Source organism: Eptatretus burgeri, chromosome 1, assembly GCF_056783735.1.
Source record: "Eptatretus burgeri isolate ZD-2024b chromosome 1, Ebu_testis_v1, whole genome shotgun sequence".
Classification (NCBI taxonomy): Eukaryota; Metazoa; Chordata; class Myxini; order Myxiniformes; family Myxinidae; genus Eptatretus; species Eptatretus burgeri.
In genome coordinates this window covers 120,494,592-120,521,316 of record NC_140961.1, presented here as the reverse complement: position 1 = coordinate 120,521,316, position 26,725 = coordinate 120,494,592, and the positions used below count along the sequence as shown (strand labels likewise).

General features: G+C 45.7%; 1 protein-coding gene, 1 long non-coding RNA gene and 1 pseudogene across 5 annotated transcripts; 1 reads left to right on the top strand and 2 right to left on the bottom strand.

Moving 5' to 3' along the window:
* Positions 1–644: 644 nt before the first annotated feature.
* Positions 645–1,361, bottom strand: LOC147035296 (uncharacterized; annotated as a pseudogene).
* An 8,551-nt stretch (positions 1,362–9,912) lies between these two features.
* Positions 9,913–26,310, top strand: SMIM12 (small integral membrane protein 12). 4 transcript variants are annotated; one of them, XM_085896580.1, is made up of 4 exons: positions 9,913–10,008; positions 14,375–14,440; positions 17,582–17,791; positions 25,974–26,310. In XM_085896580.1, the coding sequence occupies exons 3-4, from the start codon at positions 17,585–17,587 to the stop codon at positions 26,052–26,054; spliced, it is 288 nt and encodes a 95-aa protein (XP_085752706.1). In that variant the 5' UTR covers positions 9,913–10,008; positions 14,375–14,440; positions 17,582–17,584; the 3' UTR covers positions 26,055–26,310. The 4 variants fall into 4 exon arrangements, with proteins under 4 accessions (XP_085752706.1, XP_085752697.1, XP_085752714.1 ...); XM_085896571.1 differs by having other exon boundaries at positions 9,919–10,136; XM_085896588.1 differs by having other exon boundaries at positions 9,994–10,018.
* On the bottom strand, positions 11,874–12,279 carry LOC147035295 (uncharacterized). The gene is made up of 3 exons (XR_015061989.1): positions 12,196–12,279; positions 12,128–12,161; positions 11,874–11,935 (listed from the first exon to the last, which is right to left on the bottom strand). It is a non-coding gene; the product is annotated as an uncharacterized LOC147035295 (long non-coding RNA).
* Positions 26,311–26,725: the final 415 nt, after the last annotated feature.

Below are 26,725 nucleotides of genomic sequence, written 5' to 3'. Positions count from 1 at the left end.
TTAGCGCAGTGGGCTGCTGACTTGCAGCATGTACAACCCCATTGTCTGTTGGGTGTATTTTGATTTGGTAGACCCTTGGTAGGGCATCTGAAGTACTGATGATATCGGGAAAATCTCGTAACTCTGAGGGAACTGATTCATCGACTGCTGACTGAATCCCCGCCAGGGAACTCAGTCGAGCAACGAGGCCGAGGTTCTCAGCGGTCTCCCCCGACATCACGTTCTCCTGATCCAGATTGTGCAGCTCGGATGAAGCTATTACAGACCTTCCCTCAAATTCCAGGGAAAGATCTGTGGAAGTAATTGTCCGAATTATGTGGTTTGAGTAAGTTCTCAGGGTTCTCTTAGACTTGTGAAGTTCAGTGTTGAAAGGCTGGTAGTCTTTGAAAATCCTTGAGTGTAAGTATATTGCACCTTGCCCCTGTATCAATACGGAAGGTAATGTTCGCAATGCCACTGACTCTGACAGTCTGGGACCATTTGTCCTCTGCCAGAGTGCCGATGTTGTCAACCTTGTATATTCGAAGAACCTCCGAATTGCCGTCAGGTAGTTGTTCCCTGTTTTCTCCAGCATCGACGAGGAGTGTTTTGCCCAGTCGGCGTCACCTACGGCAGACCAACATCCAATGGTTCGGGCATTTGCATTAGGAACAGGCGGAGCCGACTGCAGGACATTTCCATTGGTTCCACAAATGTCGCTCATCCTTGCCACATCTACCGTATGGTTTAAATGCTTGCAGCTGCGATGACGAAGCACAAGGCTCGGGATGCAATTTGCTCTGAGCCATGATAGCTGACACTCCAAGTTTGTTGTTATCTTCAATCCGCACGATGTGGATTTGCTTGCGAAACAACTCAAACTGTTGTCCAATTTCCAGAGCCTTTGCTGGTGACAGTCCTTCACCCTGATCCGGTAACCTTTCCTGCACCCTGGATTCAAAAATGCCATCAATGATCGCATCTATTAGAACTTCCTCGGGATCAGCATACTCACAGTCCATAAGAATAATCCTCAGGTCCTTTACAAAGTTATCAAAGGTCTCCTCACTCCTTTGTTTTCGCTGCTTGAACCGGTGCCGGGTTATCCGCTTGTTCTTTCTCGGTCGCACATACGTTTCAAAACGATCGAGTACCTTCTAGGGATCATCTTTCTCAGTCTCCTCCCTTGTGAATGTTTTATAAACCTCACGGCCATGAGCACCAATCCACGTGCCCAGCCATCTGGCTTTTTGCTCTGGGTTTAGCTCCAATAGTGGGCCCACGAACACAAACTGAATGTGGTCTCGAAACCGAGTGAATTCTCCAACTAAATCCGCTACATCCCAATCAATAGTCGGGTATTCAAAGCTCAGAAACAACATGTCGTACTTATAGGCCAGCAGTAAACCTCGATAAAGGCCTATATTTTAGGAGTTTAATCAACCGGCTTGACACAAAGCTACAACAGGTCTCAGAAGAAAGACGGTGATCTCAGTAACACATTTAGCCCTGTTGTCCTCATATTTTCGTGTGCGGTCCATGAAATATTCACATTTGAAGGATACACCCATCTGAATATTTGGACCATTTCAGAAAACGGTAACAGCTCACAAGCTAACAGCTTGGTTTTCCGCCGTGCTTTGCTATTGACTCAAGTCCGCCCTGACCTGAACAGGAAGCACATCCTGAGTTATCCCATTACGTCTGTTCCGACATCTATCTTTCATGAAGATGGAGCTCCACGGAAGAACACCAAAGCAGAACTCGGGCATATTCTCGAGGGCCTAGTCGATGAAGAGCACGAAAACACTGTCAGTGATAACCAACATCGCAGCGTGTACATCAGGGATGCTGTGGCTGAACTTCATATCCTGGGTGGAAATGGTGGTACGTTTGGTAAGGCCTATGTCACATTTGATCTACGGTGAGGATACGCCCTCTGAATTGACAGAAACGTGCAGCGGCCGCAGAGTTTCTGATGTGGCCTCAGGGTGGCCGTTTGGTTATATTTTGCAGGCCGTAGGGGTCGCCGTGGAATTATAACGTGGAGTTATAACTTTTTTCATTTCAACGTTCGCCGTAGAAATTCGACAAGACGAAACAAAAGAACTGGTAAAAAAAGAAAAACAAAAAAAGGAACCCACTCGTTACCGCCTGTCTGGACGCACGTTCGCCTGCGGTCCCCCTGCGGTCGCCTTGCGGTCGCCTTGTGGGCACCTTGAGTCTGCCTTGAAAATTCTATGGCCGCCGCAGGAACGCCCTAAGGTCACTGTGCGACAACAAATCAAAGACCGTACGGCACCCTCACGTTTTTGGTCTCCACAATTTATAAATATGCCGTGCGGCTCCCCGAAAAATAAAAACATATGTGACTGCTACATTGTGTGACCGTGGAAATACTGCGGCCGCCGTATAATTGCTAGTGGCCGTAGATTTTGGAGACCCCACGGCCTCCGTGGCAAATGTGACTTAGGCCTAACTTGGCACAGTGTTACCTAAACCAGTTGCTTCATTGCAACAAAACACACCACGCCCTCATCGACGTCTTCGACCAATATGATGATGTCAATTCTGTGAAGCAGACGAAAGAACGAGACGCCTTGCTGTTGCTGGTGGATCCCGAAGCTACCAAGTCATTGCTGGACGCCCAGTACCACAATGGAGGAAATTCATGGCTCCATCATCAAACAAATCCACCTTGACACACTTCATCTGTAGTCACGTCACGCAACATGCACCAGCAGCAAAATAACTTTCAGATCACCAAGAAAAGCGGATCTATTTGGCTGGTGGCTTCTCTGATGGTTCGCTTACAGCATCCCTTTCATCTGCAGGAATGTATCATGACAGTCAACTCGCATCAATGCAGGAAGAGGCAGATTCTCGGATATTTCTTAATGTGAAGCATGCCGATGATGAGTTCAGACGTAACAATGTGCGTGGGTCCATTACAATCAAATCAGCAGACACTGATGTGCTTGTCTCAGCAGTCCACTACTTTCCACAGTTGCGGGACACTGCCGAAATATGGATAGAGAAAAGAACATCAGCAGGATGAAAGCTTATCCCGGTCCATCAGATATGTTACAGCTTGCTTCCAGAAATGTGTACCCGGCTTCCTGCGTTTCATGCCCTGACAGGATGTGACTGTATCAGCATTCTTCGGCTATGGTAAAAATAAAGCATGGAAAGCTATCAACACACTGCATCTTCAGAATAATTGTCCACACCTCAAAGTCCTCGCCACTGATGATCTCCAGGAGGCAGTGGCTGCTTCAAGATATTGTCAGTGCCATGTATGATTCTCAAGGGAAATATATGGATGCAAACACAAATTTGAATGATCTTCGGGAGAAACTCGCAGCAACCAAAGATGTCCCAGTGCATAAGTTTCCTCCGTCCGAACCAGCTTTTCTCGAACATGTGAAGAGATCCGTTGACCAAACCCGAGTATGGATGAATGCCCACCTGGCAAATCCAGAAATTCCCACACCAGAGGGTCGTGGATGGTACAGAGGAGAAGGTGTGCTGCATCCCACATTGTTTGATGGACCCACACCAGCGGAGATGTTAGATGGTCTTGTGTGTTCATGCCGTGGTAGTGAACCATGTACGAACATCTGCAGCTGCTCACAAGACAGTTTGCCTTGCACTCACGAGTGCATGTGTGCCACCAGTGACAGGCAGTGTGGCAACGAACTGTCACATGGTAACCAAAATGACACGGACAGTGGTGGTTGAACATATCGAGGACACTCGCTCAAAATATATGTTTTAGTTCATTTCTCGTAGAACAATGTGTATTGGTGTAACATATAGTTATCATATCACTTGTGCAAACTTTAGTCATAATAGTATAATTTGCTCGTAGAAATTTGTTTCAAAATATTCTCATTATATTGATATTGTAAGGCCGAAGTCACGTTTGGCACGGCGGCCGTGGGTCTCCAAAATCTATGGCCACGAGCAATTATAGAGCGGCCGCAGTATTTCCATGGTCACACAATGTAGCAGTCACATGTTTTTATTTTTCGGTTAGCCGCACGGCGTATTTATAAATTGTGGAGTCCGAAAACTTGGGGGTGCCGTACGGTCTTTGATTTGATGTCGCATGGTGACCTTAGGGCGTCCCTGCGGCGGCCAGAGAATTTTCAAGGCAGACGCAAGGTGCCTGCAAGGCGACCGCAGGGGGGCCCTAAGGCAAACGTGCAGCCAGGCGGACGGTAACGAGTGGGTACCTATACCAGTTCTTTTTTACTGAAATAAAAATATAACAGTTCGGAATATACCAGTATATATAACTGAATATACTATAACTATAATATATATAACTGAATATACCAGTTATATAACTCGCCGCGCTATCAACGGAACATTATCGACTGCTGAGTGATTTGGTGGCATCGGACAAGTCCAGTGCAGACATGCTATCGTTTCAGGACATTGTGGAGAAGATGAAAGCACACATGGCGCTGGAGAAGTCATTACAGCTGGCTCGATACCAGTTCGATCATCTCGCAAAAGGTACGGAGGAGCGCATCGCGGATTTCGTGGTGCGAGTGAAGCATTCGTCCGTTGCCTGCAAGTTCACGGCAGAGGAGCATCCGGCTAGCCTCAAAGATCGATTTATTTCCGGATTACAAGATGCAAAAATGGTTTTGGCGATTCTACGGCTGAGGGGTGAAGCAGTTACATTCAGCTCGGCAGTCGACACTGCTACAGCTGTCAAGCAGACTCTCGGATATGTCGGGCCATCGCCGGCCGCAGCATGCCAGATGGCCCGGGGGTCCACGCGGTGTCGCGAGCTCCCCGGGACGCATGCGCAACCTTCAGTGTGGGCTGGGGCCAGACGTCGCAACGCGGCTGCGCGAGCAGCGAGGTGACCCCGCGGACGTGTTTGGGATGCGGAGGTCGACACCTGCGGCGTGTGTTCCCATATAAAAACACCGTGTGTTTACATTGTCACAAGGTGGGTCATCTGAAACGTGTGTGCCAAGGGGCGTTGGCCACCGTTAAGGTCATAGACGGCGATGGGCGAGGCGACGCGGGGCGGAACCTGCAGCCGACGATGAGCCTGTTTTCAATTGGTCCTGCAGCAACACGATTGATGACGGTGGAAATCGAAGTGAACAAAACGCCGATCACATTTCAGGTTGATACGGAAGTGGCTGTGTCGATCATAGGTGAACAGACAGCGCGTAGACTCATTGGCCTGAAGCTTATCAGGTCAAACCTCATGCTGTACACGTACACCCATGAGAAGATAACACCAGTTGGGATGGCAGACAAGTCTGTAGTCTACCAAGGCCAGGTCACCGCGCTTCCATTGTACGTGGTGCGGGGGAGTGGGCCGTCTCTCCTAGGCCGGGACTGGCTGACCCGTATCAGACTAGACTGGGCTGCTATTCACCTTGTGAAACCTGTGCCAAGCCGATGGGAGGATCAGTTGGAGAAGATTCTTCAAAGACATCAAGGTTTGTTTTACGACGACCTTGGGAAACTCAAGTACGTGCAGGCACAGCTTTTCCTGAGGGAGGGGGTGGTTCCTCGTTTTTGTAAACCACGACCGGTGCCGTATGCCTGCGGGATAAGGTCAAGGGTGAACTGGATAGGCTGGAGGCCTGTGGAGTGATCAAATGGGTGTCGTACTCAGATTGGGCCACCCCGGTCATCGCGGTGCTGAAACGGAATGGAGACGTCCGATTGTGCGGGGACTTCAAGTCCACGGTTAACCCGGGGCTCAGCGTGGAGCAGTATCCGCTGCCGTCAATCAATGAGATATATGCACGATTGGCAGGGAGTCAATACTTCACGAAGCTAGACCTGCGTGATGCATATTTTCATCTGGCGATGGATCCCGGGAGTAGCGACATTTTCACAATCAACACGTGTCAAGGACTCTATCGATATACCCGACTCTGTTTTGGGATTGCTTCGTCCCCGGCCTTGTGGAGGAAAGCAATGGATCAGGTTTACATTGGCCTGCCCGCTCAAACCTACCTGGACGATGTGCTCATTGCGGGGAAATCGGCAGACGAGCACCTTGCGAACATTGCCCAAGTGCTGACGAAGCTGGAAGCGTGCAGCCTGCGCTTGAACAGAGACAAGTGCGCGTTCTTCAAGCAGCACTTGGAATACCTCGGGTACATCATCACGCTGGAGGGACTGTTGAAAGGCCCTCAGAAGGTGGAGGAAATTCAGCACATGCCACCGCCTCGCGACAAGATGCAGCTGCGCTCATTCATTGGTATGGCCCAGTATTACCAAAGATTCGTGCGCGGGCTCAGCTCACAGCTTGCGCTGTTAACGCAGTTGCTCAGGAAGGACGAGCGCTGGGCCTGGGGGCATGCACACCAGGAGTCATTCAACCGTGTCAAGCGGCTGCTCACAGAGGATACGGTTCTCGTGCACTACGAGCCTGCACGTCCGCTCTTATTGGCATGCGCCAGCTCTGCATATGGCATCGGGGCAGTGCTCTCCCACAGGATGGACGATGGGTCCGAGCGGCCTGTTTGTTTTGCATCCTGGACCCTGTCCGCAGCAGAGCGGGAATATGCCCAGGTCGAGCGCAAGGCTCTCAGCCTCGTCTGGGGTGTGCGGAGGTTTCATCAATACCTGCTGGGGCGGCATTTCACTTTGCAGACGGATCACAAACCACTTCAATTCATCCTGAAACCCGAACCTGGGGTCCACGGAATGCGGGGTCTGAACTCCCCCCCCCCGTGCCGAGCGACATGGGGCCCCCACCTGTGATGTCGCCGTGGCCAGACGTTGTATCGCCAAGGCCAGACGTGCCGGCGCCCGCGGGGTGTTCACCTGATTCAGTCCTGCCCGAGGGAGACGAGCAAGCTTGTCGGATGTGGGTAGTTGTTGCGGATGGGGCAAGTCCGGTGAGGGTGTCACCTCGACCTAACAGGGAGGTGTCTGAGCCTGGGTCGTCTGGCAGCGCTGCCCACCCAAGGCAGTCAGAAAACGACCGCAGTACTTGGAGGATTTTGAATGTTGATTGGTTTCATTTGGTCATTTTATAATTGTCATTTCATCATTAGAATTGTCATTTTACGAGGGGAGGAGTATGCTGTATCACGTGGTTGAGTTTCATATATCATGACTCGCCTGCTCGGGGTTGTTGTTGTGTGCATCAGAACGGGCAATAAAGTGGAGTCGCTACCTCACTCCCGCGTCTGTCTGCACCTCGGATACAACAATAAGAGCTTACGGCAGCTGCACGAATAACACAAGCCCACCGTACGCCCTACGTACGATCAACGTGGAACACATCTAGTCACAGCTTCGCTTGTCGAATTGCTATGGCTAACGTAGAAATGAAAAAAACTTATAACTCCGCGTTATAATTCCACGGCGACCCCTACGGCCTGTAAAAGATAGCCATACGGCGTAGGGCCACCCTGAGGCCACCTCAGAAACTCTGCGGCCGCCGCACGTTTCTGTCAATTCAGGGGTGGGGGGCCGCTGTATCCCAGCCATAGAGCAAATGTGACTTAGGCTTAAACTGAACACGTATAAAATAAAGAAAAAAATATGACAATTGGCAGATGTTTGTTTCTGTAGTTGATGATTTTCGAAGTTAGCGGTCCGGAAATTACGTCTTTTTTCTATTAAAGGCACTCAAATGTACATATATTTATCGAAAAGTATTCCATTAAGTAATTAGTAGTACTCCCGTGTTCATTCTGCTCATTTCAATACAAATCATGTAAAAATAGGGCGCATTGCTTTGTAGTTATGGCTAATTCACTGATTTTCGGAAATGGTCAAAATTTTCTAATTTTTCGGTCCTTCAGGTGTGAATATTTCATGGGCCGCACACCAAAAAATGAGGACAACAGGGCAAAATGAGTTACTGAGATCCCCATCTTTCATATGAGACCTCTTGTAGCTTTGTGTCAAGCCGGTTGATTAAGTACCAAAAAATATGACCTATACCGCTGGCCTATTATGGATGGTCGTTTGTTAAAAAGCAGCAAGTCTGGTTAACTTCTGACACCATGTAAGATAACTGGTTTTTATTCCAAACCGAAGCAGCATCCGGTCTTGCAAAATCACACGCGTGATCCAGATTGAGCCGCAGGAACTGCTTCACATTACACAGTGGCTGGCACTTCACTCGACTTTGACGAGATGCTCAAGATCTTTTGTAATACTGTTATTTTCCTCAAACTGGTATTCTTCGTCTTAGTTTTGTTGTTACTCTCGCTCTGGTTCTCCTGTTACTGTTGTTCTTACTCTTATTGTCATTGTTCTTACTCTTATTGTTGTCTGTGACTCTGTTATTCTTACTCTTATTGTCATTGTTCTTACTCTTATTTTTTCTGGACTCTCACTGTTATTCTTACTCTTATTGTCATTGTTCTTACTCTTATTGTTTCTGTGACTGTCACTGTTATTCTTACTCTTATTGTCATTGTTCTTACTCTTATTGTCATTGTTCTTACTCTTATTGTTTCTGTGACTCTCACTGTTATTCTTACTCTTAATATCATTGTTTTTTAGATCCTCGTGGAGGATCTCTAAGTCTTACTCACGTTGTTGCTCTTCATCTTCTTCTTGTTTCACAGCCTACAGTTTTCATCGAAACTTCCTGAAACTTGGCATATATATGTACAAACACCCTGCGCAGACAGTAACCATCTCCGATTTTGAAAATTCCTCCTAGAAAAAAGTTATGACGTCAAAATATCTCCGCTACTGGAAATCGCATAAAAAATTATCTCCGAAACTAGGCAAGATTTTTGAATTCTGTTTGTAGGAATCGAACAGGGCATTAGCAGAGATGAATTACCGCACATATGATACATCACTATGACGTCATATCAATTTTTATGACGTCATTCCTATTTTTGACATTTTTTGTTTCACAACCCAGAGTTTTCATCGGATCTTCATGAAACTTGCCATGTATATGCAGAAAGCCCACGCGCAGGCAGTAACCATCTCCGATTTTGGAAATTCTTCCTAGAAAAAAAAAGTTGACGTCATAATATCGCCGCTAATGGAAATCTCCTATACCATTATCTCCGAAACTAGGCAAGCTGTTTGAATTTTGTTTGTGGGAATCAAGCCGGGCATTAGCACAGATAATTTATCGCAAACCTGATACATCACAATGACGTCATATTCGTTTTTATGACGTCATCATTAAGAGGACGAGGATCTTTGCTCATTTGAGCTTGTTTACTCTTGTTGTTTCTGTGACTCTCACTGTTATTCTTACGTATTATACCTGCTGATACTCTTACTTCACATGTTGCTCAGTTTGACCCCGTGGAAACAAAAGCTTTCAAGATCACTGGAATCTCTCGAGTTGAAGCTGAGTCTCTCGTCCTATCACTTCGCCATCGCCGACAGGTCAGTGGTCTATGTCTTCTTGTGCCTCATTTCTGGTCTTGCACTCTCTGCAATCTCTTGGTTTGATTATGACAAAACAATGTTGGTTAGGTGACAATAACAAGCCGATTCGATTTTTGGTTCAGATGCGGATCCAGATCTGGTCCATCGATGGGATACAAAACGTAAACTGTTCAACCTGTCGAGCACCATTTTGTTCTCCATTTTCTTTGATCTTATTTAAAAAAAAAATCTCAATCATATCTTCGGGTGCAGGTAGACAAAGTCGAACGGCATAAACGGTGTTTTTTTTTGTTAAATTCAACTCTTCTCGAGAATTTAACGAAGATTATAAGATTTATAGGTGAACACATTACACCTGGTACATCGCAGTCACTTAAATGGGCTTCAATCGAGTTGATTCGATCGGGGTGTATTATCACATTCGGTGCCAGTGCAACTGCGGTTCCACCGTCTATTGTTTTTAATTTTAAAATAACTAATTCGAGACTGAAAACTACAAAAAAAAACAAAACACAAAGTCAAACTTCACTGGATTCTTATATATCTTCGTTTGTAAGTGTACCGAATTAAATCCGTGTCAATTGCTGGAGGAGACGAAGCTTTTGATTCGTTCAACAAGGAGATGTACGATTGGGACACCGCAGCAACATATACATAGTGAGAGCACGTGAGCCTGACGGCACGAGCGTTCTGTTTACTCCATCTGAGAGCCTGGATGTGGGAACACTGCGCTGTGTCTGAACCTGTTGGTGTAAATGTTCGAGCGGTCGCTCCGAATGTGCGAGGTCGGTGGTTTGTTCCCGGCCGAGTCACACCAGACAATTTAAAAGTGGTGCGTGCGGCTTCATTCTTTGACGGCGAGCATTTAAAGGGTTCGAGTACGGACAAACGACCGCAGGTTGGGAATAATAACGCAGTCTTTGATGGGCCTTGTGGTCTCCAGCGTTGAAGTTTCTTGAAAGGTAGCTCGATTTATTTATATACCTGAGGGCCTACCTACAGAAACACCGTACTGTGCCTGAGACTGCCGACAGGATCACGATACTGTGCCTGAGACTGCCTACAGGATCACGATACTGTACCTGAGACTGCCTACAGGATCACGATACTGTACCTGAGACTGCCTACAGGAACACCATACTGTGCCTGAGACTGCCTACAGGATCACGATACTGTACCTGAGACTGCCTACAGGATCACGATACTGTGCCTGAGACTGCCTACAGGATCACGATACTGTACCTGAGACTGCCTACAGGAACACCATACTGTACCTGAGACTGCCTACAGGAACACCATACTGTACCTGAGACTGCCTACAGGAACACCATACTGTACCTGAGACTGCCTACAGGAACACCATACTGTACCTGAGACTGCCTACAGGAACACGATACTGTACCTGAGACTGCCTACAGGAACACGATACTGTACCTGAGACTGCCTACAGGAACACCATACTGTGCCTGAGACTGCCTACAGGAACACGATACTGTACCTGAGACTGCCTACAGAAACACGATACTGTACCTGAGACTGCCTACAGGAACACGATACTGTACCTGAGACTGCCTACAGGAACACCATACTGTACCTGAGACTGCCTACAGGAACACCATACTGTACCTGAGACTGCCTACAGGAACACCATACTGTACCTGAGACTGCCTACAGGAACACCATACTGTGCCTGAGACTGCCTACAGGAACACCATACTGTACCTGAGACTGCCTACAGGAACACGATACTGTACCTGAGACTGCCTACAGGATCACGATACTGTACCTGAGACTGCCTACAGAAACACGATACTGTACCTGAGACTGCCTACAGGAACACGATACTGTACCTGAGACTGCCTACAGGATCACTATACTGTACCTGAGACTGCCTACAGGAACACTATACTGTACATGAGACTGCTGATTGGAACACTATACTGTACCTGAGACTGCCTACAGGAACACTATACTGTACCTGAGACTGCTTACAGGAACATGATACTGTACCTGAGAGCTTTCCAAGAGGAACACTATTCTGTACCTGAGATTGCCTACAGGAACACGATACTGTACCTGAGACTGCCTACTGGAATACTATACTGTACTTGAGACTGCCTACAGGAACACTATACTGTGCCTGAGACTGCCTACAGGAACACTATGCTATACCTGAGACTGCCAACAGGAACACTATACTGTACCTGAGACTGCCTACAGGAACACCATACTGTACCTGAGACTGCCTACAGGAACACTATACTGTACCTGAGCCTGCCTACAGGAACACTATACTGTACCTGAGACTGCCTACAGGAACACTATACTGTACCTGAGACTGCCTACAGGAACACTATACTGTACCTGAGACTGCCTACAGGAACACTACTGTACCTGAGACTGCCTACAGGAACACTATACTGTACCTGAGACTGCCTACAGGAACACTACTGTACCTGAGACTGCCTACAGGAACACTATACTGTACCTGAGACTGCCGAAAGGAACACTATACTGCATGTGAGACTGCCGAAAGGAACACTATACTGCATGTGAGACTGCCTACAGGAACACGATACTGTACCTGAGACTGCCGAAAGGAACACTATACTGCATGTGAGACTGCCTACAGGAACACTACTGTACCTGAGACTGCCTACAGGAACACTATACTGTACCTGAGACTGCCGAAAGGAACACTATACTGCATGTGAGACTGCCTACAGGAACACTATACTGTACCTGAGAGCCTATCCATAGAAACACTATGCTGTACCTGAGAGCCTATCCATAGAAACACTATCCTGTACCTGAGAGCCTATCCATAGAAACACTATACTGTACCTGAGAGCCTATCCATAGAAACACCGTACTTTACCTGAAGACTGCCTTCAGGAACACTTTTCTGTACCTGAGAGCCTGCCTACAGGTGGTGGTATTTTTTGATGGTGTTTTTTGACATTCTATCAATTTTTATTTCTCTTCTTCGGTTAAAACGATATTCGACTCTCAGCTGCTTTATCATTGTTGACCAGATGCATCATGTGGATCATGATTCAGTGGCAGTTGTCTCATATTTGGGATGATTACTGAACTAAAAAAAGTGGTGTACCGCAGGGTGGCTTACTCGGACCACTTTTTTTTTGTTATCTTTAGTAATCATCCTCCCCGATTGATCAATAACGTGTATATTTTTGCTTATGACATGAAAATGATGGGTCCAGTCAACAATCGAGATCAATCAGATTCAATTCAAGATGCGTAGCAATGGTCCACCACCTGGCAGCTCACCTTTAATGATCCCAAATGCAAGGTCCTGCATGTTGGAAGACAAAACAGTGAGAATGTGTACCATATGAATGATTTACTCCTTCAGGGTGTCCAAACACCAAACCTTGGTGTTGATTGATGGTTGACAACTTTCATCAACATATCTCAGAATCCATTCTCAAGCCTCAGGATCATCAAAAGGACATTCTCACACCTAACAAGAGAATATCTGCTCATCCTCTTAGTCATGCCTCATCTCGAGTGTGGAGATGTACTCTGGCACTCCAAGTTCAAGATGAACGGAGATAGGATTGAGAGGGCCCAGAGACCTGTGACAAGGCTGATTACTGAATTGCAGTGTTGGGCACAAAAGCGATAATCCGAAAACAGATAATTATCAAAGTTAACTTTTTTATCGGAAGTTAATTTCCATTTATCGATATCGGACTAGTTAACTTCTGATAACTCGATTTATTATTTATTTATTATTATTTTTTTTTAGTCCGATAATGGCCGTTAATTTTTTGTCCGATAACAAAGTTCTGGCTGCACATGTTCGACAGAAACCTAACGGTCTCTGTCAAGGCCGCCATGGAAGACGAGGTCAAGAGAGCACCGAGGGTCATGAGGGACCGGAACGGCGACAACACCACCAGCTCCAATGACAGCAGCATGCATGGAGACCTCTTCACTGGGTGGACGGCCGCTGGCTCACGTACCAGTGTCACCCAGAAGGCCAAGAAACTTGTCGACACCTGGCTGGACATTGATGGGGAGGAGGGCATGGTCGACTCTGACTTCATGTGGGAGATCCTCACCAACCTCTTCCTGAAGTACAACACCCCAATTCCATCCTCTGCCGCAGTGGAACGGCTATTCTCTCTCGGCAAGGACATCCTGAGGCCCAATAGGTCAAGACTGTCAGCTGGGCCTAACTTTGAGAAGTTGGTCTTCCTCAAGGGCAACCAGCACATAGTGTCATAGACTCTAAAAAGACGCATAATGCTTTTTTTATTCTTGGGTTTCACATAAATAAGCCTTTTCTCTGGGTTTTGAAGCTTTTTCCTTGTTTTTTTTTTAATTTTTGTTAAAAAGTAGTTCTCGTTATCGGATTAGTGTTAACTTCCGATAACTTTGTATTATGATTACCGGATTATCGTTATCGGACTTAAAAATTGGGGTTATCTGATTATCGTTATCGAAGTTAACTTTTTGGATATCGGTGCCCAACACTGCTGAATTGCATGTTCTTCCTCATGAACAAAGACTCAAAATTATCAAGGAAAACATTTTTCAGCCAGATGGTTTTGATGATTGGGACAATCTTGCACAGGAAATTGTTGAGGCTGACAATATCAATGCGTTCAAAATTATATTGGATGGACATTGGTGGAGTCAAAGCTTTTATGATCAATCGTCTTTGATGTTTTAAGACTAGTTTTAAGTTTTGTTGTCCTCAATCAACCATGATGAGCAGACATAATTATAGGACAGTAATGATACTACCTACAATCCTGTATGTGATGTGATGTGATGAGATGATTGTACTTGGCATTGTGCTTTCACTCTCAAGTCCTTGTTTCTGTGAAACTTTAAACTGAAGCAGCTGATATTGAGTTGGGTGCAATTTCATTTCAGATGAAAGAATCTCTTTTTTTACACTATACTATGACGTAGAAAGCCAAGCTTTACAAAAATGCAAAGTAGTTTGTTATACATGTGCATTCAGACCTTTTTCACCATTGTTTTGCAGGAATATAAAGCATTGTTTGAGATTGTTCCCAGGAAATTTTCATCGGAGGATATCCCTTCATAAAAGGTTTGTTTCGTCTGGGTGGCGTTAACTTGGCGATGGTTTATGGGGGAATCACAGGCATGATTGATCAAATGGCCTATTTTAATTTTTGTGGAGAAAGAGCTTTAACTTTCAGAGTACTGTAGTCGGACCCCACTATTTGCGGACCTCACGTATTCGTGGGTCATAAAGTTGTCCGACTTCTACATTTGTGCTTCACATATTCATGGGGTGGGAGGGGGGGGGTTAATACTTCAGGACTGGTCTCCCATGTCCACCACCGTTGGTATTGATTCAGCCTGGGAATTCTTCCAAGAAAACTGCTTTCTTTTATGCACAGATTCATCCCATCTCATTTTCAATTATCTTACCCATCCTCCCACTCTTGGTTCTCTGAATCCTATGGTGAGGCTGTTGCTTTAAAACAACTTGCATTCTCCTCCTGGAAGGCAAATCCGACCTCAGATCGATCCACAAAGCCCGCAACAAGTATGTCTATCCTCAGGAGAGCTAGAAAACAACATCTGTCCAATCTCAAGAATGAGCTTTCAAACTTGTTTTAGTCCTCTAAAACCTGGTGGCACCTTGTCAAGTCGGCCTCTTGTGGAATGTCCCCTTCCATCCCTTCCCTCACTTCAAATGGCACCATAGCTGACTCCACTCGTGAGAAAGCTGAAAGCCTCAATTTTGTGTTTGTTTCAAAATCTTGTGTCCCTAACCTCTATCTCTCTCTAATCCAATTGCTCCTGAATGCTGTGTCTTTTGCATCTGAAAAGGGAGAAAAGTTTCTGGCAACGCTCAACTCTGCAAATGCACTGGACGGCATCAGCTCGCATTTCCTAAAAACCTGTTCTGCTGCTCTTACACTTTCTCTCTCTACCCGTTTCACCGTCATTCATTTATGATAGGTCATCTTCCATTTTCTTCGAAATCAGCTGCCTTTGCTTCCCCTCCCCGACCCTCACGCTGCATTCCATTCTCCTCCCCTACCCTCACGCTGCCTTCACTTCCCTTCCTCTACCCTCACGCTGCCTTCGCTTCCCCTCCCCTCACGCTGCCTTCGCTTCCCCTCCCCTCACACTGCCTTCGCTTCCCCTCCCCTCACGCTGCCTTCGCTTCCCCTCCCCTCACGCTGCCTTCGCTTCCCCTCCCCTCACGCTGCCTTCGCTTCCCCTCCCCTCACGCTGCCTTCGCTTCCCCTCCCCTCACGCTGCCTTCGCTTCGCCTCCCCTCACGCTGCCTTCGCTTCCCCTCCCCTCACGCTGCCTTCGCTTCCCCTCCCCTCACGCTGCCTTCGCTTCCCCTCCCCTCACGCTGCCTTCGCTTCCCCTCCCCTCACGCTGCCTTCGCTTCCCCTCCCTTCACGCTGCCTTCGCTTCCCCTCCCCTCCCCTCACGCTGCCTTCGCTTCCCCTCCCCTCCCCTCACGCTGCCTTCGCTTCCCCTCCCCTCCCCTCACGCTGCCTTCGCTTCCCCTCCCCTCCCCTCACGCTGCCTTCGCTTCCCCTCCCCTCCCCTCACACTGCCTTCGCTTCCCCTCCCCTCCCCTCACGCTGCCTTCGCTTCCCCTCCCCTCCCCTCACGCTGCATTCCCTTCCCCTCCCCTACCTTCACGCTGCCTTCGCTTCCCTTCCCCTACCCTCATGCTGCCTTCCCTCCTCACTTTCCACCCCTCCTCCACCCCACCTCGCTCCCTATCCTCACTCCTCCCCATCCCCTCCTCTCCCCCATCCTCTCGCTTTTCCCCTTCTCTCTCTACCCCCTCCCTCTCCCCCTCCCTCTTTCCCCCCCCTCCTCTCTCTCTCTCTCTCTTTCTTTCACCACCCCACTCTCCCCCTCTCTTAATATTCCCGTCAGTGAAGTGGCAGCTTGTATTTGCGTGTTAGAAATAATGGAAAATTATCTCCCGCATAACGAAGGTTCACATAAAGAAGGGTTATAAAGATATGTAACTCCTTTGTTAAGCGGGGATACCTGTGTAGCACAACATTTACCTCCGACACCGAAGGTAAAGATGGTTACATTTTCACCCCTTTCTGTGTACAGGATATCTCAAAAGTCGTGGACGGATCTGGATGATTTTGTGGACAGGTTCGGTGAGGGACAAGGACGAACTGATTAGATTTTGCTTAAGATCTGTATCTGGATCCGACTACTAGAATATTTTAAGCGATTCTTCACCATGGATAGAGAGGGTCAAAACAATATATAGCATATCGCAAAATGTTTTGGACGGATTCGGATGAAACTTGGTGGACACGTTGGGTGTGTGACGCGGAAGAAATGATTCAATTTTGGTGAAGATCCGGATCCGGATATAATTTTTTCAATGATTCTTCACCATTGAGAGATAGGGCTCAAAAATGATATATAGCATGATATTTCAAAATTGTAATGGGCCCAATATGTTCTTGTGAATCAGACATTGCGTGGCGGAGGTATGCACTCTACCGAGTGCCCTTCAAATTCAAAATGTTGTGGACTGATGAGAAAACTAGTTGGATAAGTTGGTTAGGTGACGAGAACAAGCCGATTCAATTTTGGTTCAAGTCCAGTTCGACATCTGGCCTATCAGTGGGATACAAAACGTAAACTGTTGAGCCTGGCAGAGGGAAGCACTCCATCGAGTGCTGTTCTATTTTTTTAATTCTTTATTTATTTTTACTGTGATCTGAGGCTGATTGAAGATCTTGTGCTTGTATACCATGCAGGACAAAGACATGGTTCTTCGGATAAAATAGTGCATTTTTACATGAATTGCAAGGATATCAGTCAACCAAGGGCAAACGTTAAGGTACATGATGTTTGAACTTTTTTTGCCTGCACCGTGAGTTGAGCTTTTGTCGGGAACACCAACAGGCCAACCCATCGGTGTAAGAGGCTAATATGGGGGTTTTTGCATCAATATACTTCACAGCTTCGTCCCCACTCACATCTGCAGACTTACAACACAGCAGCAATCTGTGCTAATACAATGATACTTGACACAATATTCCCATGTTACTGTATAAGCTTTTTTCAGTGTGAGAACAATACAAGGAAATTTTTTTTTAAAACGATGCAAACTTTTAATCATGGTGCCATTTTTCCAAACAGGGCAGAGTTGAAGAAAACTAGTTGTCGTTGTGAAATACTGTAACGAGGAAAACTTGTTCCTTTGTTCTAGGCTATGTGGCCTGTTATTTTTGCGGCCATTCGAACCTATCTGCCATATGTGACCTTCCCGGTGGCTGTAGTCATTGGCTGTGTTGGCTACAACCTGGAATGGCTGGTCCGTGGAGACAGGCAGCAGCCATACGAGGAAAGGGGAATCCCCGAGCGTCGGGAAGAACGATTGCTTCAAGAGCTCGCTGCACGAGGAGGAGATGGAACACAGGTGTGAAGCGACTTCTCTCATGTTATTTTGTAATTGTTTACAAGCAGTAAGATTATTTATTACTTTGGAATCAAAGAAAAAACAAAACTAGATTATGACCATCATGGCTTGAGCATCTTGGAAAGACAAAATTTAGAATTAAACGACCAGTCAAGGTGTATTGGATCGCTCGGTCCCACAGATGTGGCACATCTCTCAGTCAGGTGCAGCACATCCCTTAACCTTGATAATTTTACACACTACTTTAAGAAGACCCTACTGATTGATTCCCACATAGACAGTTATTTAAGGAGTATCAAACAAATATGCAAATAAATTATTTTGTATGCAGCCTGTGGTTGTTGGTTGCATCATTGCTGGTCGTGCAGGTTTGCCGCTGAAGCTGTAACCCCCAATTTCAGTAAGATGGAACTCATTTTGCCAATCTTGGAAGGATGACAAACTCAGTCAACCCACCTGGTGTAAGTTAACAGAACGGCAGGAGCTCAAGCTCCACACCCTAAGATCTTAAGCCAGCCACCTTAACCGTTAAAGGCCCTGTCACACCTTGACTTTTTAGCCAGCGTATGGCGAGGTCTCAAAATGTATGTAAAACGCTGGCATACGCTGAACTATTGATGTTTTTTTTTAAGTTTTGGGCATATAATAAAGTGTTGGACGTATGCATAACGTATTAGTAACGTACACAGAACGTTTTAATCACATGTAGATAACTTATACCAACGAATGCTGAGCGTGTTGTCGGCGTTCACAACCTATGCCCAACGATAGTCTAACTTATGCATAGCGCGGCAGCGTATCGCCGACGATCACGTGGCGTATCCTATTAATAGGCTGCGGCTCGACAATTCAAATCATAACCGCACTCGACATCGAAGTGTCAAGCCGTTGTCACACCTTGACGTTTTAGCCAGCATATGCCGACGTATGAAAAATTTGCGGAACCAAGCTGGCACACGTCGAATACGTTATGGGTAAGTTTTGTATACGTCGTAGTACGCTGGCATACGTCGTCATACGCCGAGAAATTTTTCAGCATGTTGAAAATTTCACGACGTACTTGACGTATGACACACATTCCGCATACGCTGGCATAAGCTGCAGGCACGCTACGCGAGCGTTGACACACGTCGACACATGTTACTTGTACATTACTCATAAGTCGAAACACGTCAATGTAATGGTTAGCGTCAGTGTTCCAGACTCCCTGCTTTTTTTTGTTTTTATTTTTTCTTCGGTATGACGGTGATGTTGACACTTCGATTTATAGTGTGGTTATGATTTAAATCGTTGAGCGGCAGCCTATTAATTATATTATATTATAACCACACTAGAAATCGAAGTGTTAACATCACCGTCATACCGAAGAAAAAAAATAAAATAAAAAACAGGGAGTCTGGAACACTGACGCTAACCATTACCTCGACGTGTTTCGACTTATGAGTAACGTGTGTCAACGATCGCGTAACGTGCCTACAACACGTTATTCATAGGTTAGAAATAAGTTTTGGGTACGCTAAACATTACCTCAACGTATTTTAACTTATGAGTAACTTACAAGTAATGTGTGTCAACGATCACGTAACGTGCCTACAACTTATGGCCAGCGTTATGCGGAACGTGTGAGTCATACGCTGGCATACGTCGAAAAATTTCAAGCATGGAAAATTTGTCTAACACCTCTGCATACTACGACTTATGCCAGCGTACAAAGACATATGCCAGCGTACTACGACTTATGCCAGCATGCTCTTAACGTATACAAACTTACCCATAACGTATTCAACGTGTGCCAGCGTTTTAGCCAAATTTTGCATACGTCAGGCATACGCTGGCTAAATCGTCAAGGTGTGACAGGGCCTTTGGACAACGTCAGCATTACAAAAGAAAAGTAAGGCATTTTGTGCTTATGGGTGGCCAAGTGGATGAAGTTTATTACCTCCACCACCGAAGGTGAAGGAGGTTATGTTTTCACCCCTTCCCGTTTGTCTGTCTGTTTGATTGTGTACATTGTGCAGGATATCTCAAAAAGATTTGGACGGATCCAGATGAAATTTTGTGTGCAGGTTGGGTGTGTGACAAGGACGAACTGATTAGATTTTGGTGAATATCCGACTACGAGAATTTTTAAAGTGATTGTTCCACTCTTGAGAGATTGGGTTAAAAATGATATACATCACGATATCTGAAAAGTTTTCGACGGATTCGGACGAAACTTGCTGGACAGATTGGGTGTGTGGCTTCAACGAATTGATTAGATTTTGGTGAAGATCTGAATCGGGATCTGGATACGAGAATTTTTTTCATTTTTTTTTTAAGTGATTCTTCACCATTGAGAGATAGGGCAAAAAACGATACAGTACGGTGTCTCATGATATTTCAAAAATGTATTAGGTCCGATATGTTCTCGTGGCGGAGGTATGTGCTCCACCAAGTGCCCTTATACTTTTGCCAATGTAATTACTTTTGGTCATGGTTCATATAAATAGTACATAAGTGCAGAGGGTTGTAATCCCCTCTTCTTTATCTTCTTCTTTCGTCATTCACTCCCTTGATTTTTGCGTCCACTTATTGTCCCACGATCAGTATATTGCCTTTATCTTGTGCTTGGTTTTTCAAACCCGGGGGCGCAACCCCAAGTGGGGTCGCCGAGCAAATTTTGTGGGGTCGCAGGCGTCCACTTGCAGCGAAAAGAAATTGTCTATTTTCGATCGGTGTTCGCTTTTCTGGGATGTAATATAAACAGTTCGTTCAAAGTATGGGAACCGGCGCAACATGACGCTTGGAATGGGATCCAGCCGATGCGCGGGCTCGCTGAAGGGCGGTTCATTTTGGTGGGAAATTAGTGGTTTGATCCACGGCCTCTCAGACTCAGACTCTGACTCTGTCACTAACGTCTATTCACGTCTATTCACGTCTCCACGTACGACTCGAGACCTTATTTGTGATGGCAAATTTCGAGAACGTTCTTAATACTTGGATAAATTTCTGGACCTTGGATTTTACTACGTGGTGGTTAAAAGTGGGGCACAGAGGCCTCAGTGTGTGATTTGTTTTGAAGTGCTTTCTACGGAGTCTGTGAAACAAAATAAGTTGCAGAGGCATTTGACTACAAAACATGCGCCACTTATCAGGATAAGGAAAGAGCGTTCTTTGAGAGGAAACTTCTTGCACTCAAGAATGCGCGTCTTGACAAAGAGGGTACATGCCATCAGACGAATTCTCGGGCATTAGAGGCCTCTTATCGAGTGTCGCTTCATGTTGACAAGACTAAAAAGCCTCACTCCATTGCGGAAGAATTCTTGCTGCCATGTGCAAAGGACATGGCATCTCTGATGGTTGGGGCGGAAGCGGCGAAGAAACTGGCAGTTATACCCCTCTCTGACAACTCCATCCAACGCAGAATTGAAGATACTAGTGCAGGCCCGTACGTGCGTGCCCGTACGTGCGTGGCGTACGTGCAAAAAAGAAAAAAACTGGATTGGGGCATGGTTTAAATTATATCGGACCAACCGTATCATAAATGGCCATAACTTGGGAAACACTTGGGAAGCAGCTGAAACGGATGAAGAAGAACGATATCAAACTTTAAAAAGGCACAAATTCAGGTCCCAGCGTCAATTGTGACGACATATTTAAAAAAAAGAGGAAGCATTGTGACGTCATTCGTGATGTCATAGCACCGTGTCCTGTCATTGGTTGACAGATAAATGGCCGTAACTTGGGAACCGCTCGTCCGATTAATATCAAACCTTGAAAAGGCACATCCTCAGGTCCCCGGCAATATTCCTGGCAAGTTTCAATCAGATCGGACCATTGGTTGTCGAGAAACGGCGGTCGCAGACACACATACAGACACACATACAGACACACACAGAGATTGCTGGAATTAAAGATAGATGAGTCTAGACGTAACGGCTCAGGTCATACAGAAGATCAAGGAATCGCCGTGGCACGCCATACAGTTGGACGAGTCCACTGATATCGTATCGTACGCGTAACTCATCGTCTGGGTCCGCTTTATCAAGGCTGATAACTTTGTCGATGAGCCTCTGCTCATCAAACCATTGGAGGCCACCACCAAAGGTAAGGGAATTTTTGGGAAAGTAGAGCAGTTTTATCGTGACCATGATCTGGAGTTCGGAAAGTTGCTCGGTTCTACAACAGATGGCGTGCCAGCAATGTTAGGAGTGCGTTCTGGATTCAAGGCTAAATTGCTTGAGGTGGCTCCTCAGACCTCCATGGTACACTGCATGATTCACCGAGAAGCGCTCGCCTCTCGTACTTTGCCAGAAACCTTGCAGAGCGTGTTCTCAGAAGTCGTAAAAATGGTGAATCACATCAAATCGAGCGCCCTCAACACTAGGTTAGTCAGGCTATTCTGCCAGGAGATGGACGCCGACCATAAGAATTTACTATTCTACACTCAAGTCGGATGGTTATCTCGAGGAAACCTTCTTTTGCGCGTTTACGAGCTCAAAGATGAACTGAAGGAGTTCCAACGCACACAAGGGAAAACGCCATGGGTAGCGTTGCTTGAGTCGGACTCTTGGCTGTCAGAACTGTGCTATCTCGTTGACATCTTTGAACGTCTCAATGTCTTCAACCGCTCCCTCCAAGGTAAAGACACCAACCTCATGATTTTTCACGACAAAATGAGCAGATTTCTGGCGACTCTAAAATTACTGGCAGACAAAGCAACTGTTAAGCGCTTCAGCCTTTCCCCCCCCCCCCACCCCCCGTCTGGTGGAGCATCTAACGACCTGCCAGTACGATGATACTGAGCTCGACAGTCTTTCTGGGGAGATAGCATGTCACCTTCGGTCGCTCATTGAACAGTTCGAGCACTATTTCCCTGAGCTGGATGTGCAGTCTTCTGTGGTTCGGGACCCTTTCACGGCTCCACTGGACTCGATTGCTGATGAAGATGATACAGCACAGGAAGAGCTTGTACAGCTCCAGCAGGATTCAAGAGCGCAGGCTCTTGCGCGGACGAATTTGTTGTCGACATTCTGGTGCAAAATGCTGCCGTCGTCCCCGACCGTCACAGTGCGCCATTAAGGTTCTCATGCCATATCCTTCATCATACTTTTGTGAGCAGTCTTTCTCCACCATGGTGGTGATTAAAACAAAGTACAGAAATCACCTAGAAATGGAGCATGATATGATCCTGGCATTGTCATCTACTTATCCACGAATAGAGAAGTTGGTTTCTGAAAAACAGGCTCATTCTTCTCACTGGTATATCGAAATGTCATTCGGACTAAACTTCTGAAACATTCAACTGTACTATTTGGATACTGTCGGCTATTCTCCGTTAACTCGTCTATGAAAACATGACGATGGTGAATAAAGTAAACAGTAAATGTTCTTGTGTCATATGAAATCTTATCTTGTATATTATGAATTGGGTTTTGAATCTTTTGGGTCGCACGATGTAGAGAGGTTCTGAAATTGGGTCGCGCGATGTAGAGAGGTTCGGAAATTGGGTCGCCACTAAAAAAAAGTTTGAAAACCACTGATCTCGTGTCATAGAGCCCCTGTCATATAATTAGTACATAAGTGCAGAGGTATTCTCTGGGTAAGGTAAGAGGAGGTAATTGTGGTATTCCCCTCTTCTTTATCTTCTTCTTTCGTCATTCACTCCCTTGATTTTTGCGTCCACTTATTGTCCCACGATCAGTACATTGCCTTTCTTCTCAGTCACATTACTTACCTGTTCTTCCATGAACTAAGACTGTATACAGATTAAAAAAGAAATACTCCGTGTGATGACTGAGGAAATTGAAGAATTTTGCATTTGCATTCATAGATTGCCTCAAGTACTGTATTGTGTGGAATGGTTAAGTTGAACATTGTGAATGAATGCGACTTGTCCCAACTCTGGTTGTATCGTTGATTTGCTTTATTGTACAGTATATTAAATGGCAGAACTTCATTCCTCCACTCCTTTCCCCTTCAATATCTTTCAAACATTCCAATTATATTTCTTCCCAATCTCATGATCCTTTCCTCTTCTCTGTAATAACTGTCGCTTGGTCAATTCTCATTTCCGTGTGCAGTGGTGAGAAAAAGTTTGTGAACCCTTTTGCATGTTCTGTATTTCTGCATAAATTTCACCTAAAATATGATCAGATCTTGATCCAACTCCCAATAATGGATAAAGAGAACCTAATTAAACAAATAGCACACAATATTCTACTTTTTCATTTATTTATTCAGTAAAATGATCCAACATTCACTTTCTTTGTTGGAAAAAGTATGTGAACCTTCGCATTCAGTAACTGGTGGTACCCTCTTGAGCAGAAATAACTTCAACCAAACATTTCCTGAAACTTGATCAGTCCTGCACATCGGTTTGGAGGAATTGTGGCCCATTCCTCCTTATAGAACTGCTTCAACTTCGAGATATTTGTGGGCTTTTTTGCATGAACTGCTTGCTTCAGGTTTAGCCACTGCATTTCACTTGGGTTAATGTCTGGACTTTGACTTGGCCATGGCAAAATGCAAAATCTCTCCTGCTTCAGGCATTCTGTTGTAGATTTACTTGTGTGTTTTGGATCATTGTCTTGCTGCATGACCCACTTTCTGTAAAGCTTCAGCGAATAGATGGATGCCCTAACATTTTCCTGTATAACTTGCTGGTACAATCCAGAATTTATGGTTCCATCAATGATGGCAAGCTGGTCCTCAGCGGGCAAAGCAGCCCCAAACCACGATACTCCCACCACCATGCCTCACAATTGGGATGAGCGACTGATGTTGGAATGCAGTGTTTTGTTTTCGCCAAATCTATTGTTTCTCATTTAAGCCAAAAAGTTCCACTTTCGACTCGTCTGTCCACAGAACATTCTTCCAATAGCCTTCTGGATCATTCAGGTGGTCTTTGGCAAACTTGAGATGGGTGGCAGTGTTCTTCTTGGAGGGCAGTGGTTTCCTCATTGCTATCCTCCTGTGCACACCATTATTGTTCAGTATTTTCCTGATGGTGGACTCGTGAACGCTGACAGCCGATGCAAGAGAGGCCTGCAGATCATTAGACGTTACCTTGGGGTTCGTTGTGACATCCTGGATTATTTCACACCTTGCTCTTGGAATGATTTTCATTGGACAACCACTCCTGGAAAGAGCAACAATGGTGTTGAAAATTGAATTTTCCATTTTTGCAATATCTGCCTGACGGTTTGGTGGAGCCCAACATCTTTAGAAATGGTTTTGTAACCCTTTCTAGACCGATGAGCATCGCCACCTCTTTTTCTGAGGTCCTCACATATCTCTTGATCCGGGGCATGACACGCTTCCACAAATCTGTGGTGAAGACCAGACTCTGATGGTGACAGTTTGTTTTTCATCTAGTGCAGGGCCAACCAAACTCACTCCTGATTTTCCTCCCATTGATCGAACCGCGTGACTGGAATTACCCCCATTGATCGAGCTGATTCACCTGGAGGTTCACATACTTTGACAAGGAAATGAAATGTTGGATCATTTTGCTCAATAAATAAATGAACTAGCCGAGAGGCGACGGTGGTTCTCGGAAATTATTTAACAATGCCATGATAGGTACAATGCCAGGTACAATTTAACAATGCCATCCCTTGTGATAAAAAATTGAGTTTGTGGAAGCTTTTGAGGAAGCCCAACCATAAAAACTTATCTCTTCCGTCAAAATTGACCAAATCAAATCAGATTTTTTTATATGTTGTACTTATGGGCATTACGCACAGCTTCTAGGCAATGAAATTGTGAGGAAAAATAAAAATAATTTTTTAAAATAAAAAGTTTAAGTGGGTGTGGCTCTGCCCACAAGCGGCGTGGGATGCCCTTCATACAAAGACACTAGACCATGATATCTAGCTTGTGTCCAAGTTTCATCAAGATCGCATCAAACATTACGGAGCTATGCTCTGGAGAGGGTCACACAGACACAACGAAAATAGTGGTCACTCCTGTTGCCCACGAACCAAAAAATAGATTTTTTTTGTGGACGATCTGTTTAATCTGGTTCTCTGTCTATTGTTAGGACGTGGAGGAAGATCTGATCATATTTTGGATCAAGTTTAAACAGAAATACATGAAATTCGAAAGGGTTCACAAACTCTCAACACTGTATGTTTTGTTGCATCTTGCATCCTTTCCATGAATCAATGAGCAGCATCAATGTGCAGACTTCTTTGTGCAGGTGGACAGCCTCCATGACCTGAAGGAATTCCGACCACGTGCAGTGCTGGAGCGTCAGAAAGCCAGCCAATTCAAGACCTGATTTTTATTTTATTAACTTGCACTCATAGGGTTTATTTTGCTTGTCTTTTCCATTGGAGGATCGTGAGGTGTAAGGTGAGGGGGGAAGCAGTACCATTCAAATATGCTGGACATTGACCAACTTGAAGTTTGTCAACCTGTAAATGACTGCAAAATGTCAAGTTGCACTGTAGTAGGTCCACCTTGCCAAGCTAATAATGAAGCAGGTGTTGCCCAAAGTTTGTGAAACTGCCATAATAAAAAGATTCTGTATGCTGGTTGCTTGGCTGTCACTGCTTGAACTGGAGAGTTCATAGAACATTATACCCTGCACAGTGCAACTTCAGGATTAATAAAGTAATGATTCTTAACTATCATTAATAAAATAAAAAAATCCAGAAGTTTAGTCAGGTCAGTTATGGAAGCATGTGCCAGAGCAATGTGTCACCGCATCCACTTTCTGCCAGTAATCCACAGGCTTCCATCTCGCAACCCCCACCCCCCACACCCCCCAACTATCTTTTATGTCGATGCTTGTGAATAATTAACCCCTTCCCCCCAGACAGATGCATGGCCCAACCCCATACCCTTGAGATGCTGATCAACCATGAGGCATGCAATCGGCCATAACCGCCTCCACTCACGAGGTGCCCTCGCTGAGCAGGATCAGTGGCAGGAAAATGAGCCACACGT

Coding starts and splice junctions, on each gene's coding strand:
- SMIM12 (XM_085896580.1), top strand. CDS start 17,585: ATGTGGCCTGTTATTTTTGCGGCCATTCGAACCTATCTGCCATATGTG. Junction 17,792..25,973: donor GAGGAGGAGATGGAACACAG/GTGTGAAGCGAC, acceptor TTCTTTGTGCAG/GTGGACAGCCTCCATGACCT.